At 37.9% G+C, this 18,941-nt stretch overlaps 1 protein-coding gene across 1 annotated transcript in view; it reads right to left on the bottom strand.

Annotated features, from left to right (window-relative positions):
* Nucleotides 1–431: 431 nt before the first annotated feature.
* UGDH (UDP-glucose 6-dehydrogenase) overlaps nucleotides 432–18,941 on the bottom strand; it is a 47,298-nt gene continuing 28,788 nt past the window's right edge. The window contains exons 4-12 of the mRNA XM_049886334.1: nucleotides 12,095–12,295; nucleotides 11,787–11,984; nucleotides 11,203–11,350; nucleotides 9,609–9,703; nucleotides 7,784–7,914; nucleotides 5,525–5,658; nucleotides 4,987–5,078; nucleotides 4,764–4,874; nucleotides 432–2,216 (exon numbers count right to left, since the gene is read on the bottom strand). Of these exons, the coding sequence (XP_049742291.1) occupies nucleotides 2,106–2,216; nucleotides 4,764–4,874; nucleotides 4,987–5,078; nucleotides 5,525–5,658; nucleotides 7,784–7,914; nucleotides 9,609–9,703; nucleotides 11,203–11,350; nucleotides 11,787–11,984; nucleotides 12,095–12,295 (1,221 nt within the window). The 3' untranslated portion in view covers nucleotides 432–2,105. The remainder of the gene's footprint in view (nucleotides 2,217–4,763; nucleotides 4,875–4,986; nucleotides 5,079–5,524; nucleotides 5,659–7,783; nucleotides 7,915–9,608; nucleotides 9,704–11,202; nucleotides 11,351–11,786; nucleotides 11,985–12,094; nucleotides 12,296–18,941) is intronic.

Genomic DNA, 18,941 nt, shown 5'->3' with positions numbered 1-18,941 from the left:
GAATATAAACTTGTTAGACAGAATACTTGAAGCAGAAATGGAAAATAAATTCTATTGAATAATCTCATCCTTTTCTCAAAGGCTTATGCGTAAGGGCTCATTTTATGTTCAAACACTCTGGTGTTTTGTCTTTTTCAGGGGTCTGCATACTTTTTCTTAAAGGGCCAGCAGACCAAACTGAGGACATTATATAGGTACTTACACAACCATATAAAATGTAACTATATAAAAATGTAAAAACTATTCTCACCAGAGAACTGGCTCATGGCTCACTACATTTGGCCCATGGCCAATGCCTGGTCTACTTGCTAAATCCCCTCCCTTTCTTGCAACATTTGAGAGACTGATGTAATACCCTTTTCTTAAAAAGGAAGGAGTGATTTTTTTCCCCTCTGAAGTCAACTATCATGATTCATTAGTTACTTAACCCATGACACGAAATACACCCACACAGTTGATGTACAGTATGATTTATTTATGTATTTAATATTTGTACAGATGTTTCTGTTCTCGTCTTTATATTTGTCTCTGTCTTCTTGATGAACTGTAAAATTCCTGCAGGGTGAGGCCTGATTCTGTTTAACTCAGTTTGTACAAACTCAGCAGAGCACAAGCATCAAGTGAACATCTGACATATTTCAATGATGATACAACACAACAGAAAGCAATCACTGCAAACATAAAGGTCAACAACAGATGTAAGAAAAAAGTAGATGGAAATGCTTACAAAAATTTTTATTTTAGAATGCTGCTATAAGTAATTCGTAAAATCTACTCTCTAGATTTATACATGAGATTATTTTTCTTAAAGAAAAATGGGAAAAATTACAATTACTAATAAAACTAAGAATGCACAGACCTACTGGACTCACAGAAACTACTGGAACTCCAGAGACTGTCACCCTAAGATACTCTTTCAACTCTGAATTGAAGCCACTTTTGGAGGTCACCTTTCAGCCAAATAATAGATTGGCTTATAAAATAGACGGTATCACCTGTGAGTAATGTGCTTTCTTAAACAATCAACTATATGAGATCAAACAGTCAACATTTACCCTAAAGTAAAGGCAAGAAGGGGAAGGGAAGCTAAATCAATGGAAACAAAAACAGAAGGAAATAATGAGAAGGCTGACACATAGTACAAATTATAACCAATGGCAAGGAACAAACTGAATAAAAATTGTCAAATGAAAAACTAATTTGCTGTGTAAACTTTCACCTAAAATGCAATAAAATATTTAAAAAAAAAAAAAAGTAATGCAAAGGCAAGGTAACAAATATTTTTGGCTCTTGGACTAGAAAATAATGATCACTAAGGAAAACTGAGAATTAACAGGGCAACAGTCCATATTACCTATAGTCTCTTAATGTGAAAAAAAAAAAGGGGGGGCCTTTAATCATTTTTGCATTGATTGTACAGTGATAATCTTTTGGGCTAAAAAACCAATGACATTGCTCATTAAAACAAAAGAATGGAAGGGATTTTAACCAGACCATACTTGTAAAGTTAAATCCAAAATGGAAGTACAGGGAAAATAGTCTAAGCATATACAAAAAATAAAGCACAAGAGGCTCTATCCTGTTCATCACATCCCCTTCTCAGCTCAGAGACGCAAGAGTTGGCTTGGAAAACACCTTGCCCAATTAAACCAGAAACCCAAAGGGTTCACAGGTTTGGACCACTATGCAGCATTGCAATTTCATGGCTTCAGATTACATATTTAACGATAAGTAAATAAACCCATGACCACAAAGACTGAAGAGTACCTTTCTCTTTACAATGTGATATTAAAGTGCTGCCTATGGACATTTTATAAGAAGTGTTTGAAGTTTAATTTTTCATTGTACAAAAACCAACACCATTAAAACCAACATGATTATTTTCTGTTCACCCAACAACTGAGGTAACAATATTATAAAAATATGTAAAAAATATTCTAGATTCATAATTATCAGATATGCGAATACCCATACAGCTAGTATAAACTTGATTATTAAAAAAATAGTTTTATTTCCTTAAAAACACTTGATTCTTTTATCATTAACATCGGATAGATATTTGTCATCCTGAAGTACCAAAAAAATACAAACGAAAATGGTAATGTCTATACTTTGGGTTTCTTATTAGGTGGATCCTGAAGACTAAACTTTGGAATTTCACCAGAAGGAGCATATGGAATTCTCTTTGAAGACACCTTTTTGCCAATTGTTTCAATCTAGGGCAAAAAAAAAAAAAAAGGTAAAAAGAACTATTAACAATTATAATACATAAATGTAAGAACCGTGGGAAGCAGTGTGACATGGGAGAAAGCCTAGATTATTTTTTCTTTCCGAGAGCATACAAAGTTTCTCAAGTGGTCTGGGTTGCTATGAGAGATCTTGGTTCCCTCACTATTTTTTGTTCTTAGGGTCAGCCTACACTCTACTTTTCATGGTCATCTCCACACATAATGTTCCTGCTGCTCCCCCAACCGGGCCCTCAAACACCAGAGGATCACATGCCACTACTGTTTTGGTAAGGAGATCTGGTGGCACAACGGTTAAGCACTCGGCTGGTAACTGAAACGTTGGTGATTTGAGCCTACCCAGTGGCTCTGTGGGAGAAAGACCTGGCAATCTGCTTCTGTAAAGATTACAGCCTAGAAAACCCTATGGGGCAGTTCTACTCTGTCACATGGGGTCACTATGAGACAAAATTGACTAGACAGCACCTAACAACAATGTCGTTTTAGCAGCATGTAAAATAAAAATTTTTTTTTTATAAAAACATTTAACAGACCAGTTTCCAGTTAGTTCACATTTTCTCTCACATTCTGTCTTCATTTCCATTTCTCTTATTCAAAAAACCTGCATAAGCAATACTCCAAAACCAAAACCCACTGCTGTTGAGTTGATTCCGACTCATAGTGACCCTACGGGACACAGCAGAACTGCCCCGTAGAGTTTCCAAGGAGCACCTGGTGGATTCGAACTGCTGACCTTTTGGTTAGCAGCCATAGCACTTAACCACTATGCTACCAGGGTTTCTATAAGCAACACTAGCATAGTTTTAAGAGTTCAGGCTTCAGAGTTGAGAGGCCCAGTCGGAGTCCTCACTGTCACTTGCAGTGTTACCTGGAACCCTCTAGGTCTTTTTTCCCTCACCTATAAAATGGTGTCACTACCATCCTCTTCAAGGGGTTTGGTAAGACTACATTAGATAAAGTGTTTGGCATGCACAATGTTTCACATACAGTCGACCTTCAATAAATGGGAGTCAATTTTTATTTTCCATATTACATTTTAAGCTTTTTTCCATATACTCAAAGTCATCAATCTTATCTTTAAAGACACTGCTTCTTAACAGCTCTAAGTTTCTCTCTCCTCTACAGCAGCGATTAGGGATATTACTCAATTTTCATACAATTTCTTTAGAATTACAGATCAGTTGTTAATCCTGATTCATACCACAAAAGGAAGGCTTCTGCTTTATATTAATCAATTACCTTAATGATTTATAAATTCTATTTAGTGATTCCATTTTTTTCTTTAAATCCTTAATAGGGAAAGTTAACTTCTGCAAGAACTTAAACTCATTTTAAATATGAATCTTTCTACATATCTTCTCCCTCACATTAATAACACAGGAAAGGGAAAAAAAATGTGACTATGCCTTGCAAATAACTTTTATAAAATAACATATTTGAATCTGAGTCATGCCTGGGAAAAACACCCACTAAGGAGGGGGACAGAAAAGTCCCCAAGGTCCTTGATGGTAGTGTTAACAGACAAAGATGCCATCTGATTCTTGAATCTCCCATGAATGAGAAATGAACACTGAATTCTAAAAAAGAAAGGCTCTTTGACAAGTCGGTGACAGGTTAAGAGAACCAGGTCAGATATTTCTGAACAGACGAGACCTTATTGGTACCTCTCCAAGACAGCTGGTGCTGAGGAGAAGCACACAGCCACTTTTTAATCACTGTCCCTCCCTTGCTCTGTTGGGGACTAGGCTGACAGCAATCTCTGAGCATGTATCTTTATCCTCCCAAATCTTGCCCTCAGCCTCCCCCGACCCCGTCCCCCACTGCTCCAAGGAAAATGGAAAGTAGCTCTTCCTTATTAATACTTTTGAGACCCCTGGTAAAAATAAAACAGATGTACTATATAAATGTACTGTTCTGGGCCCACTTAGAGGCTTCTGTCCACTCCCTAAATGTTCCAGAATTAGTTGGAAAACTTTGAATTAGAAAAGGTTATAGCACCACTATGCCAATTTTTTTTTACATGTTGCTGTTAAAAAAAAAAAAATTAGCACAGCGTGCTTATGAAAATACCTCGTGGGGAGAGGGCATGGTTGGCAAGCAAACGTAGAAACTGTGTGTTATTTGAGTAAAAATATGATGTATAGCACTTCGCAGTTTTCAAAACGTATCTGTAAATATTTTCTAACTTGATCTTCATGATATGAGGTAAGGCACGGCACATTCTGTCCCTACATGACAGGCAGCTGATGACTTTCTGGATACTATATAAGGGAGACGAACACTGGAATGACCTTTAGATCACAAATTTAGGAAGGAGTGGAGTAGTTACAAAAATCCCATGGAAGCCTCCCAGAATACCAACATGTTATCCTAAAGCTATGTTTAAAAAAAAAAAAAAGAGCTATGTTATTTATTTATTGCTAAATAAGAAAATATTAAAATCCAAAATTCAAAGCCATTAAAAAGTAAATGACCAAACAAAAAAATAAGCAAAAAACAATCCAGGATCATGAATACCTGGAAGCCAATGGTCTGTAGTTCATTGTGGAGCCCATCCAGGACACGTCGTCCGTCAAAGATAAAGGCTGGCTTCAGCATTTTTTTATGAATGCGCTCATAATCCAATTCCTGTAAAGACAGAAACAAAGGAAAATTAGAACATGTACATAAACACATCTAAACCCCAAATGATACCAGAACACCTCTACAATTTTCCTTAATATTATTTCTGTCACCTCACCTTAAACATGTCCCACTCAGTGCAAATAACAACAGCATGGGCACCATCACATGCTTCATATGGATCCTTGGAAATGGTCACGAGTCGGGACACTACAATAGCAATACAAATTGGCAACGGGAAAGCAGTTATTTGAAATTATGTATTTTAACAGCGGGAATGCAGAAGAAAGAGCTGAGGGTCTATAATTATAACCTATTCCAATGCAGAGAATCTTAAAGAGTCTCCAGTTTATGCTGATGCTAATACATTGATAGAGGTGGAATAGTCTGGTTGAAGTACAAGAGGAGGTAATGGTGGAATATCTGGAACATTCCCCAATCCTGCCACAGAAGGACTTCCTAGGATCTCTGGGGCTTTATGGAATATGTTGGAAAAATCATGAGACTAATTCACAGCGTATCACTTCAAACTAAAGTTAATGAAACAATGCTAAAGGTTGAAAAAGTGGGTATATCAATAATATAAATGATAAAAGCTGAGCAACCAAAGGTTTCTAGAAAACAAACAAGTTTTGGGGCCCATACTGAAGCATTACCTTGGTCATCTGCCGAAACACCTGGATGAGAAAGATCCACAACTATTTGTTCCCTTGGTACTTTTGGATCATATATATGGAGGTGTGCACCTTCATCCATCAAATATTTGCTAATATATATACTAGAAGATTCTCTGAAGGGGAAAAAAAAAAGTATATTGCTAAGCTTTTAAATGGCATTGTATTTTAATACCCAGGAAGTTTAAGATACAGGTTAAGATTCTATTTCTTAAGCGGGCTAAATGAGGAGGAAACAGATGTTCACTTTTAGTCTTTACACTACATGTAAACATATATTGTTGTTGTTAGGTATTGCTGAGTTGGTTCCGACTCATAGAGACCCTACATACAACAGAACGAAACACTGCCTGGTGCTGTGTCATCCTCACAATCATTGCTATGTTTGAGCCCATTCTTGCAGCCACTGTGTCAATCTATCTTGTTGAGGGTCTTCCTCTTTTTCGTTGACCTTCTACTTTACCAAGCATGATGTCCTTCTCCAGGGACTGGTCCCTCCTGATAACATGTCTAAAGTATGTGAGATGAAGTCTCGCCATCCTCACTTCTAAGGAACATTTTAATTTTACTTCTTCCAACACAAGTTTGTTCTTTCTTCTGGCAGTCTAAGGAATATTCAATATTCTTCACCAACACCATAATTCAAATACATCAATTCTTCTTCAGTCTTCCTTATTCATTGTTCAACTTTCGCATGCATACGAGGTGACTGAAAATACCATGGTTTGGGTCAGGTGCACCTTAGTCACCAAGGTGACATCATTGTTTTTTAACACTTCAAATAGGTCTTTTGCAGATCTGTCCAATGCAATACGTTGTTTGATTTCCCTACTGCTGCTTCCATGGGTGTTGATTATGGATCTATGCAATATGAAATTCCTGATAACTTCAATCTTTTCTCTGTTTATCATGATGTTGCTTATTGATCCAGTTGGAAGATTTTTGTTTTCTTTATGTCGAAGTGTAATCCACTTCATCAGTAAGTGCTTCAAGTCCTCTTCGCTTTCAGCAAGCAAAGTTGTGCCATCTGCGTATCGCAGGTTGTTAATGTCTTCCTCCAATCCTGATGCCCTGTTCTTCATATAATCCAGATCGTCAGACTATTTGCTTAGCATACAGATTGAATAAGTATGGTGAAAGGATATGACCCTAAAGCACACCTTTCCTGACTTTAAACCATGCAGTATCCCCTTGTTCTATTCAAATGACCCCTTGTTCTGTTCTTGGTTCATTTACAGGTTCTGCATAAGCACAGTTACGTGTTCTGAAATTTCCATTCTTAGCAATGTTATCTATAATTTGTTTGATCTACAAAGTTGAAAGCCTTTGCAATAAAACACAGGTAAACATCTTTCTGGTATTCTCTGCTTTCGGCCAGGATCCATCTAACATCAGCAACGATATCCCTTGTTCCACGTTCTCTTCTGAATCTGGCTTGAATTTCTGGTAGTTTCCTGTCAATGCATTACTGCAACCGTTTTTGAATAATCTTCAGCAAAATTTTACTTGCATGTGATATTAATGATATTGTTCATAATTTCCGAATTCTGTTGGATCACTTTTCTTTGGAATGGGCACAAATATAGATCTCTTCAGTTGGTTGGTCAGGTAGCTGTCTTCCAAATGTCTTGGCACAGATGAGCGAGCACCTCCACTGCTACATCCCTTTGTTGAAACATCTCATTTGGTATTCTAGCAATTCCCGAAGCCTTGTTTTTTGCCCGTGCCTTTAGTGCAGCTTGGACTTCTTCCTTCAGTACCACTGGTTCTTGATCATATGCTACCTCCTGAAATGGCTGAACGTCGATTAACTCTTTTTGGTAGTGTCGCTCTTCTTTCCCATCTCCTTTTGATGTTTCCCGTGTCATTCCATATTTTGCATGCAGAATCTTTCAATGCTACAACTCAAGGCTTGAATTTTTTCTTCAGTTATTTCAGCTCGAGAGATGCTGAGTATGTTCTTCCCTTTTGGTTTTCTAACTCCAGGTCTTTGCACATTTCATTATAATACTTTGTCTTTTTAAGTCGTCCTTTGAAATCTTCTGTTCAGCTCTTCTACTACATCATTTCTTCCATTCACTTTAGCTACTCTGTGTTTAAGGGCAAGTTTCAGAGTCTCTTCTGACATCCATTTTGTATACATATATACATTTAACACACACATTCACCAATCAAACAATCAGGATAAGGTTGTGAGTTAACATCCTCAGTGGGGGATGAAATACTTTAAATAACGGATACCTCGTATCGCCAGTGTCCTTTTTGAACGCAAACCCCAAAATAGCTATCTTCTTATCAGTTACCGTATTAAACAGACTGTCTATAATCCGGGAAGCAAATCTCCTTCTCTGGTAGTCATTCATGTCTATGACCTGAAATTACATGTACAATTGTGCAATGATCAGTTAGAGGAGGTACAGCCTGTGACACCCATTACTCATATTTTAAGGTGAGTGTTCTTTTATAAGCCTTCCAAATTAACTGGAGGCAAAGATTAATCAACCTCTTTAGCTTGTATATATTACAAAAAAAAAAAGCCTGTCCCTCTACTTCCTAAAAGCCATCCTAAACATATTTCCTTTCATTTGGCTAGATGTTCCACGAATCGGGCTAAGATGAATGTAAGGATGGGGAGCACAGCTAAGGTTCATTCGTGAGAGCATTTTAGTCCAGCAATGAGCCAACCTATATCAGGTATATGGAAAACAGTGGTTCTTCTTCTTAGACAACTTCTTCTAACACCCTACAGAAACAAGGCTATAAGCAATCAAACCCTAAAATATTCCCTTACATGCTTACCCCTCTACCTCCACAACTCCCCATCCCTCACAACTGAGTGTGAGTAGATAGTGGACAGGGACCAGTAAACAATGTACACAGTTATAGCTGCCTCTGGACAGCCCCATAACACCACACACACTTGGCAAGGTTTTTTACTAAATGTTTTAAGAGTCTTCAATCACCTAATCTGTTACCCTGCCAAGATTTTATAAATAAGACTTCAAGTTGGTAACCAGGTGAATAAAAGGAGAGACAGTTGTGTGTGTGTGTTTTAAAGGTATAAGCTTCTAGGGGCTATCTCAAAGCTGGAGAGCTTGGGAAATCAGCTCAAAGTGTTAGAAAGTCAGCCTTTATCTGCATTTTCCCCATGATGAACAGTAAAGAACAGCATAAAGCCATTATGCTGGATTGAGTGAAACAACACTAAAAGTGTACATGTCTCTAAAAAATGTGCATTTCCTTAGATTCTCACCCATATCTACTGCTGAAATCTGAAGAATTACTAAATCATGGTAAATACTGGGGAGAGGCATGTATCTTGACTGATACCTTGAACAAATTACTTAACATCTCTAAGCCTCTGTTTCCACGTCTATAACCAACCAGTTGCCATCAAATCTACTCTGACTCATGGTGACCCGTGTATGTCAGAGTATAACCATGCTCTACAGGGTTTTCAATGGCTAATATTCCGGAAGTTGACTGCCAGGCCTTTCTTATGAGGTGTCTCTGGGTAGACTTGAACCTCCAACCTTTCAGCACGTTAACAATCTGCACTACCCAGGGACTCCTTCCTCATCTATAAATGGGAGACAGAATTAGTGATGAGGACTAAACAAATGTTAACTCTCTTTCCTAGACCTCATTCAATGTTTCTAATTTGGGAAGAGTCTCTAATTTTAGCTCTGTGAATTTGAAAAAGATAAAAAGTATCAAAACATGCAAAACACTTGAAAGCATTGCAAAACAAGTTCTTCCACTATTTTGCTTTTATGCTTCTTGACATAAAAACTGATGAAAATTAAGATTAATAGTTCTTGCTTTACTCTGGGAGCAATTTGGTTATAAAGTTAGAAGAAATACTGGTTAATTGGAAACTTCAATCACAGTTGATCAGCAAAAATGACAGTAAAAACACAGAAGTCTAATAAATAAACGTAAAATAAACAAACTGAATATAATAATGGTTGAGTTCCTGAAATAAATCCTATCAAAAACATCTTACAAAGGGTGACCTGTTTTAATTAGAAACTAATCAAAAGTTATTAACTATAAAGATTAATACCTGCTGCCAGTAACGAGCTACTTCAGGCAAATTCAGAGCCTCACAGAGATAAACCAAGTTCAGAACATCTTTTTGGAAGCAGCTCCCGCCAAAACCTGAAGGAAAGTCGACAATATTTTTATTTAAGAAACCAGACAACCAAATCATGAGATAAATTTGTCATGCTGTTATCAGCAGGCCTATGCTAGGATTTTTAATAATAAAATTCAAATGTTGGAGAACTAGTGGGTTTACAAATTGTGTGAAATTTGTAGGCAATTACTCAATGCTATAAGCTTTTTTTTTATAAGCAGTTTTTAAATCATTTTCTAGCTAAAGTTTTATTATGACTACATTTGACTTTTTTTTCTTTTATCTTCTATTTTTTTTTTCCCCTCATTCATCTGGTATCATCATCCCACATCTCTTAATCTAAGACAGGGGTCAACAATCTTTTACAGTAAAACATCAGATGATAAATATTTTAACCTTTGTAGGTTACAGTCTCTGTCCCAACTCTTCCACTCTGTCCTAATAGCTCAAAAGCAACCATATACAACATGTAATCAAATAGGCATGGTTGTGTTTCAATAAAATTTTAGTTACAAAAACAAAGAGTGGGCCAGATTTGGCCTGAGTACCATAGTTTGCCCATTTCTCCTCTAGTGCAATATGGTATAGTTAGGACAGGCATGGGCTTTGAAATCAGAAACACCTGGCCACTCACTAGTGCTATGACTTTGAGCAAGCTGCAAACATTTCCATCAATCTCAATCATCTCCAAAAAGGAAACACCAGCACCGCCCTAACAAGTTATAAGGATTAAATGAGATCTATAACATGCGGTACAGAACCCGGCATATAATATGCCTTTAGTAAGTAGTAGCTATTTTTATTAAGTGGTGGCTAGAAGAAAACATCAAAAAGAAAAATAACAGGGAACCAGTAGTGGGAGATGGCATATCCAAAAAAAAAAAAAAAAAACCCACTGCCGTCGATTCCGACTTACAGCGACCCTATAGGACAGAGTAGAACTGCCCCATACAGTTTCCAAGGAGCGCCTGGCAGATTCAAACTGCCAACCTCTTGGTTAGCAGCTATAGCACTTAACCACTACACCACCAGGGTTTCCAGAGATGGCATAGGGCCCCAGAAATATTAGAAGGGCTGCCTAAAGTCCAATCTGTAAAAGACTCTATTCACCTTTATACTGCCCTTATTAGCTTACCTCCAAAAATATTTCACAGGCCACATTCCCATAAGCATATTAGGAGGAAAAGCAAACGAGAGGGAATTTTTCCCTACTTGCTTAAATAAGCTGTTACTTGAGTTATTTTCATGTGTGATCTCCCAAACTTATTATTCCAAAGTATTATAACTAAATACTAATTTATTCCTCCTAAAACACTGAACTATTTTTATCCCACCTAATTAGTCGGGAATTACTAAACCATATAAGTAACTACTGCCTCACTTAGAAAGTCCCTGGTAGGCTGAAGGCCACATGTATAATAACATCATTTTTAAAAAGGGCATTAGTAAGTTAAAGACTTTCTTAAAGTTAAATGACCTAGCTAAATGAACCAATTTCATTTAGAAAAAAAATTCAATTTACCAACACTGGCTTTCAGAAACTTATTTCCAATTCTCTGGTCCATTCCAATAGCTGTTGCTACCTCTTCTACATCAGCTCCTGTTGCTTCACACAGGGCACTTATAGAGTTAATGCTGCTAATTCTCTGGGCAAGAAAAGCATTTGCTGCCTTAAAAAAAAAAAAAGTATGATGAATTAAAATCACAACTTTATACAGTTGAGTTATACTTCATTAGGTTGATGCAAATTACTGAGACAAAAAAGATACTGACAGACTCAAATATGAGGAGGCACTGGATGGGTGTAAGGGAACATGTTTTAAATGAGAAAAAACAGAAGATTAAGAGTGAAAGATGGAAATTAGTGATACAACAAATTATTTTAATGTACTCTCCATTTTATTAAATTTTAGAATTTTCCAGGATGTATTATACCCTGATATTTGATCCCCCTCCTGAAAATTATTTATATTTTGAAAGCACAAAAATACAGCCTTCAAAAGCATAATCTTCTAATGTTAAGAAAGTACCTGTGTAGCTTGTCCGCTTAACATAATTAAGTACTTGGCTTTAAATTTAATGGAGAGTTAAATGCTATGTACCAACCAGTTTGGAAAGCTCTGAAGACCAAGTATTAGTGGTGAGGATCTTTTCTTTGGGAACCCAGTGCTCATATACGGCACACAGTGCCTGCACAGCTCGCTGGCCCTCTGGGGTTTCGTCCCCTCCAATCAGTACTCTGTCCGGGTTCTTTAGGTCCTTGATGGCTGTCCCCTCTGCCAAGAACTCAGGGTTGGACAGCACCTAGAATCCCAAGGCAAACGGAATTTTTAAGCCAAAATTAATTAGGGGCAACTTTAAGATATCAATATTTATAGAAGCAGCAGCATATTCTAATGCCTCCTTTTTTATACCTGTAAGTTCAAGTTGGGTTTTGTGTTTGCGTCAAATATGCGACGAATACTTTCTGCTGCCCGCACTGGAACGGTGCTTTTCTCAGTCACAATTTTGTACCCATTTGAGTTTTGCACAATGCGCCTAGAGCAAGCTTCAATGTACTTCAGATCTGCAGCCCGGCCTTTCCCCATCCCGTAGGTTTTTGTTGGAGTGTTCACCTGATGAAAGCATAGGGGATAAAGAGCAGAGTACCTGTGAGATATTCAGTGATTTCAAGATACACCTTCTATGATCAATTAGCTAGTCAAGTGGAAGTTAACCACTCTCAGCTGTCCTGGTTTAACCCTCTATTAGTTCCATGAAAACAAAACATTTTTTAAATACAATTACCAAGAGAAACAACTTGATCCCAGAAGCATCTGGAGAACACATTCAATAAAGTTTTGTTAAGAAGCTACTATACATTTGCCAATATCAGGGTGGGCAGGTTCCAAGCCAAGCCCTGGAGATAAAAGATGAATGAGATAGTTGTTGTCCTTAAGGAGTTAAAAGGCTGAAATGAACAATAAGTTTTCTCTTCCTTCTTTTCCTTATTACATATTATACATTATCAATTTTTACAACTAAATTTAAACTCCTTTCTTACTCCCCTTTTTTATAGGCCTGTATTAATAGCTTTTAAACTATGTTTGCATATCATTCACAAATGCTTTCTTGGCTCTTTAAAGCTATACATTATCTAGCATCTTTAGGATAAAGAATACTATGCAGAGAAAGACTTTCAGATAGAAAGAAAAATAAATGATGAGTCTGGAGCCTAGACATTTAGTTTTGGCTTAGCTGTATCATGTAACCTTGGGGAAGTGTGGCTGGTTTTGCCTCAATGACCTCATTGGAAAATATGGGTAACACTCTCTCTAAAATCTAACAAATGAGTTTTTATGATGCTCTGACAAAAAAAATTCTGAAAAGTCTAAAATTCTATATTGGAATCATTTTTGAACAAGTAGTAAGTAGTCTCAAGTCTCTTCTCTTTACAAACTTATAACCTAATACCAACAAAAAAACCCAAAAAACCCAAACCTGTTGCCGTCGAGTCCATTCCAACTCATAGCAACCCTATATAGAGAGACTAAATCAAGAAACTAAGCCAAAATAAATCAAAACTTGGGCCACAGTGTGCCGCCTAGGCTACAGAAGCACCGGCCTACCACCACCCTGGGTCTGCCATGCCCCCCTCACTGTGCCATTTTTTCTTTCTCTTTCCCCTTTCTATCTTTTTTACCTCCGTCCCACCTAGCCCTGTATGTCATCTCTACCCCCTTCCTGCAGAGCCTCGCCGCAATACCGTGGGTAGAGGACTACCAGCCCACCCCTGCCCTGGGTCCTACCTGGTCCCATCAGATGACACCCACCAGTCTCGCCGCCCCATTTTTTATCTATCTTTCCCTCCCATCTAGCCCCAGAAGCCATCTCCCCTCTTCCTCCCCAGGCACATCGCACCACTGTAGCTAGTGACCAGCCCATGACTTTTTACCTCCCACCTAGCCCCATATGCCACCTTAACCCCCCTTCCTGCCAGCCCCCAGGTTGGCCCTGCCCCCACCCACAACAGCTAGCCCTCTTTTTTTCTTTCTATCTTTTTTCTTTTGTTTGTTCCCCCCACCTAGCGCCATACCCAACCCTCCCTTCCCACTGGCCCTCCTTGTGCCACTGCAGCTAGAGCGTCCCCAGCTCAGGCCCGCCACTGTACTGGGCCCACACTGACCCTCCCTTCCTACCACTGAGCGAAAGGAAGCAAGACCATACCGCTTCCCATCTGACACCCCTGCCTATCTGGCAAGCATGTGTGAACACTCCCACACCACTGGACTAATATCAGGAGGCGGACAGCACCCACCCAGTCTGCCTTCAGCCACCTTGCCAAACCAGTGTACAGCAAAGTGGGCTCACCCTGCCCACTGCTTCTCTACTTACACAGACAGGGTGATGAGAGCTATCATGCCCACAGATAAGCAAGAAGCAAAGCATGCCTGACCAAGCTGCCCTGACATATCAAAACAAAACAAAGCAGCAGAATGAAACAAAGGGATATACAATCAAGGAATAAAGAAAATAATATCTTAAAATCTTGGAGACAGCAAACAATATCAAAACATATAAAAAAGCAGGATGAGATGGTTCCAGCAAGTGACCAAAATAAAGGAACAGATGACCTTCCAGTAGAAGAAAACAAAATGGAACTACCTAAGATGGAATTCGAAAGACTAATATTTAGGTCTCTCCAGAAGATCAGGAAAACAGAAAAAGAAAAGGAAAAAAACATAGACAAAATCATGGAAAACACAGGAAGAAAACCACGAAAGCATAGCAAAACCAAGGAAAACACAGACAAAGCAATAGAAGAACTCAGGAAAATAATACAAGAACAAATTGTCAAAGTAAATAACTAGAAACCATACAACTAGAAATCCAAAAGATAATAAAATTAAAAAAATGGGAAACTCAATAGAAGGTTTTAGGAGCAAATCTGAAACAATGAAAATAGAATCAGTGAGATTGAAGACAAATCCACGGCTGCCAATCTTATTTGAGGATATCAGAGAAAAGAATAAAGAAAAACGAAGAAAACCTAAGAATTATATAAGACACAAGAGCAAAAATTTGCACACAATCAGATTTCCAGAACAGGGGAAGAAAAATTTTTTTAAAAGAGAAGATTTTTTGAATATTTGCTGGTAGAAAGCTTCCCAAATATCGTAAAAGATGAAAAGGTGACTATCCAAGAAGCTCAACGAACCCCATAGAGAATAGACCCCAAAAAGGAAGTCACCAAGACATATTATAATCACACTTGCCAAAGCCAAAGCCAAAGCCAAAGAAAGAATCCTGAGAGTAGCTCAAGAAACTCAAAAAATCATGTACAAAGTGGAAACAATAAGACTAAACTCTGATTACTTATTTGGCAGAAACTATGTAGGCAAGAAGGCAATGGGATGACATATATAAAACACTGAAAGGAAAAAATTGCTAACCAAGAATAGTATATCCTGCAGAACTCTCCCTCAAATCCAATGATGAAATCAGGACATTTTCAGATAAACAGAAATCGAGAGAATTTGTAAAACCAAATGAAACTTACAAGAAATATTAAAAGGAGTCCTTTGGTTAGAGAACCGACAACATGAGACAACAACGGAGTCTAGGACACAGGGCAGCATCAGCCAGATACCAATCTAGGTAAAGAATTCTCAATAATAAAACAAAGCTAAAAGACTTAAAACAGGGAAATAGACGTCAATCTGTAAAGGATGACAACATCAAAACAAAAGAGTAATAAAAGGTATGGGTATACAACTTTCAAATGGAGAGGAAGACAAGGCAATATCAAGTAATAAAAGACTGGATCAAACTTAGGCAACGGCAGAGAAAGTTACAAACTTACTCATCAGAATAAAAGAGAAGAAAAATATCAAATCTCAGTAAATACAAAAACTATAATAACGAAAGAAAGTCCACAAACAAAAGAAACTCAGCACAGGAAAGTAAAAGGAACAAAGAAAATGTCAGGACCATAAAAAAAAGCACAACAATATGACAGCAATAAACTCATACCTATCAATAATCACACTGAATGTAAATGGCTTAACTGCACCTGTAAAGAGACAGAGAGTAGCAAAACGGATAAAAAAAGCACGACCCATCAATATGCTGTCTACAAGGGATACACCTTGGACAAAAAAGTCATAAACATATAAAAAAAATCAAAGGATGGAAAAAAAAAAAAAAAGAAACAGCAACCATAAAAGGGCAGGAGTGGTAATACTAATCTCAGATAAAATAGACTTCAAGGCAAAATCAACCATAAAAGACAAATGACATTATATAATGATTAAAGAGACAAGCCACCAAGAAGACATAACCTTAATAAATATCTATGCACCCAAAAAGAGGGCTCCAAGATACATAAAACAAACTCTAACACCACTTAAAAGAGGAACAGACAGCTCCACAATAATAGGAGACTTCAACACATCACTTTTGATAAAAGAACATCTAGAAAGAAACTCAATAAAGATACAGAAGATCTAAAGGCCACAATCAACTAACTTGACTTCACAGACATACATAGAATACTCCACCCAAAAGCAGGAAAGTATACATTCTTTTCCAATGCATATTGAACATTCTCCAGAATAGACAACATTTTAGGCCACAACGCAACCTTCAATAAAATCCAAAACATCAAAATAACATAAGACATTCTCTCATAAAAGTAGAAACCATATCAGGTTACAACATAAACATAAAAAGCAGTTGGATTCCTCTAGGCCAACAAAAAGAACATCGAAGAGGAAATCACCAAATCAATACCATTCGGAGTAGCCCCCAAGATAAAATACTTAAGAATAAATCTAACCAGAGACGTAAAAGACCTATACAAAGAAAACTACAAGGTACTACTGCCAGAAACCAAAAGAGACCTACATAAGTGGAAAAACATACCTTGCTCATGGATAGGAAGACTTAACATTGTTAAAAAAAAGTCTATTCTACCAAAAGCCATCTATATACACAATGCAATTTCAATCCAAATTCCAATGACATTTTTTACTGAGATGGAGAAACAAATTGCCAAGTTCATATGGAAGGGAAAGAAGCCCCAGATAAGTAAAGTATTACTGAAAAAGAAGAACAAAGTGGGAGGCCTCACTCTACCTGATTGCAGAACCTATTATACAGCCACAGTAGTCAAAACAGCCTGGTACTGGTACAACAACAGACACATAGACCAATGGAACAGAATTGAGAAACCAGATATAAATCCATCTACATATGAGCAGCTGATATTTGACAAAGGCCCAGTGTTGGTTAATTGGGGAAAAGACAGTCTTTTTAACAAACGGTGCTGGCATAACTGGATATCCATCTGCAAAAATATTAAATAAGACCCATACCGCACACCATGCACAAAAGCTAACTCAAAATGGATCAAAGACCTAAACATAAAGTCTAAAATGATAAAGATCATGGAAGAAAAAATAGGGACAATGTTACGAGCCCTAATACATGGCATAAACAGAACACAAAACATTACTAAAAATGCCAAAGAGAAACCAGATAACCGGGAACTCCTAAAAATCAAACACCTATGCTCATCCAAAGACTTCACCAAAAGAGTAAAAAGACTACCTACAGACAGGGAAACAGTTTTCAGCTATGACATTTCTGACCAGCATCTGATCTCTAAAATTACACGGTTCTGCTAAAACTCAACCACAAAAAGACAACCCAATTAAAAAATGGGCAAAGGATATGAACAGGCACTTCACTGAAGAAGACATTCAGGTAACTAACAGATACATGAGGAAATGCTCTCAATCATCAGCCATTAGAGAAATGCAGATCAAAACTACAATGAGATTCCATCTCCAACAAGGCCAGCATTAATCCAAAAAACACAAAATAGTCAACGTTGGAGAGGTTGCGGAGAGACTGGAATGCTTATACACTGCTGGTGGGAATGTAAAATGGTACAACCACTTTGGAAATCAATTCGGCACTTCCTTAAAAAGCTAGAAATAGAACTACCATACGATCCAGTAATCCCGCTCCTTGGAATATATCCTAGAGAAATAAGAGCCTTTACAAGAAAAGACATATGCACACCCATGTTCACTGCAGCACTGTTTACAATAGTAGAAAGTTGGAAGCCAACCAAGGTGCCCATCAACAGATGAATGGATAAATAAACTATGGTATATTCACACAATGGAATACTACGCATGAATAAAGAACAATGTTGAATCCGTGAGACATTTCATAACATGGAGAAATCTGGAAGACATTATGCTGAGTGAAATCAGTCAATTGCAAAAGGACAAATATTGTATAAGATTACTATTATAAGAACTGGAGAAACAGTTTAACGAGAGAAGAAAATACTCTTTGATGGTTAAGAGAAGGGGTAGGGCGGAAGGGAGGGAGAGCGGTATTCACTAATTAGATAGTAGATAAGTTTCATTTCAGGTGAAGAGAAAGACGAAATGCAATACAGGAGAGGTCAACACAAATGGACTAAATCAAAAACAAAGAAGTTTCCTTAATAAACTGAACGCTTCAAAGGCCAGCATGGCAAGGGTCGGGGTTTGAGGACCATGGTTTCAGGGGACATCTAAGTCAATTGGCATAATAAAATCTATTAAGAAAACATTCTGCACCCCACTTTGAAGAGTGGCATCTGGGGTCTTAAATGTTAGCAAGCGGCCCTCTAAGATGCATCAATTGGTCTCAACCCACCTGGAACAAGGAAGAAAGAAGAACACCAAAGACACAAAATAATTATGAGCCTAAGAAACAAAAAGGACCACATAAACCAGAGACTACATCAACCTGAGACCAGAAAAGCTAGCTGGAACCCGGCCACAACTGATGACTGCCCTGACAGGGAACTCAACAGAGAAACCCTGAGAGAGCAGGAGAGCAGTGGGATGCAGACCTCAAATTCTCGTAAAAAAACTGGACTTACTGGTCAGACTGGGGCTGGAGGGACCCCAGAGGCCATGGACCCCAGACCTTCTGTTATCCCAGGGCAGTAACCATTACCAAAGCCAACTCTGCAGACAGGGATTGGACTGGAATAGGGGATGGAAAATGAGACTAGTGAAGAACAAGCTTCTTGGATCAAGTGGTCACATGAGACTATGTTGGCATCTCCTGTCTGGAGGTGAGATGAGAGGGCAGAGAGGGCCAGAAGCTACCAGAATGGACACAAGGAGAGAGCATGGAGGGAAGTACTGTGCTGTCTCATCAGAGGGAGACCAATTAGGAGTATATAGCAAGGTGTATGTAAATTTTTGTATG

This window comes from Elephas maximus, chromosome 5 (genome assembly GCF_024166365.1).
Source record: "Elephas maximus indicus isolate mEleMax1 chromosome 5, mEleMax1 primary haplotype, whole genome shotgun sequence".
NCBI lineage: Eukaryota > Metazoa > Chordata > Mammalia > Proboscidea > Elephantidae > Elephas > Elephas maximus.
The sequence above is the reverse complement of the archived record's forward strand: the minus strand, read 5'-3'. Positions and strand labels throughout refer to the sequence as shown.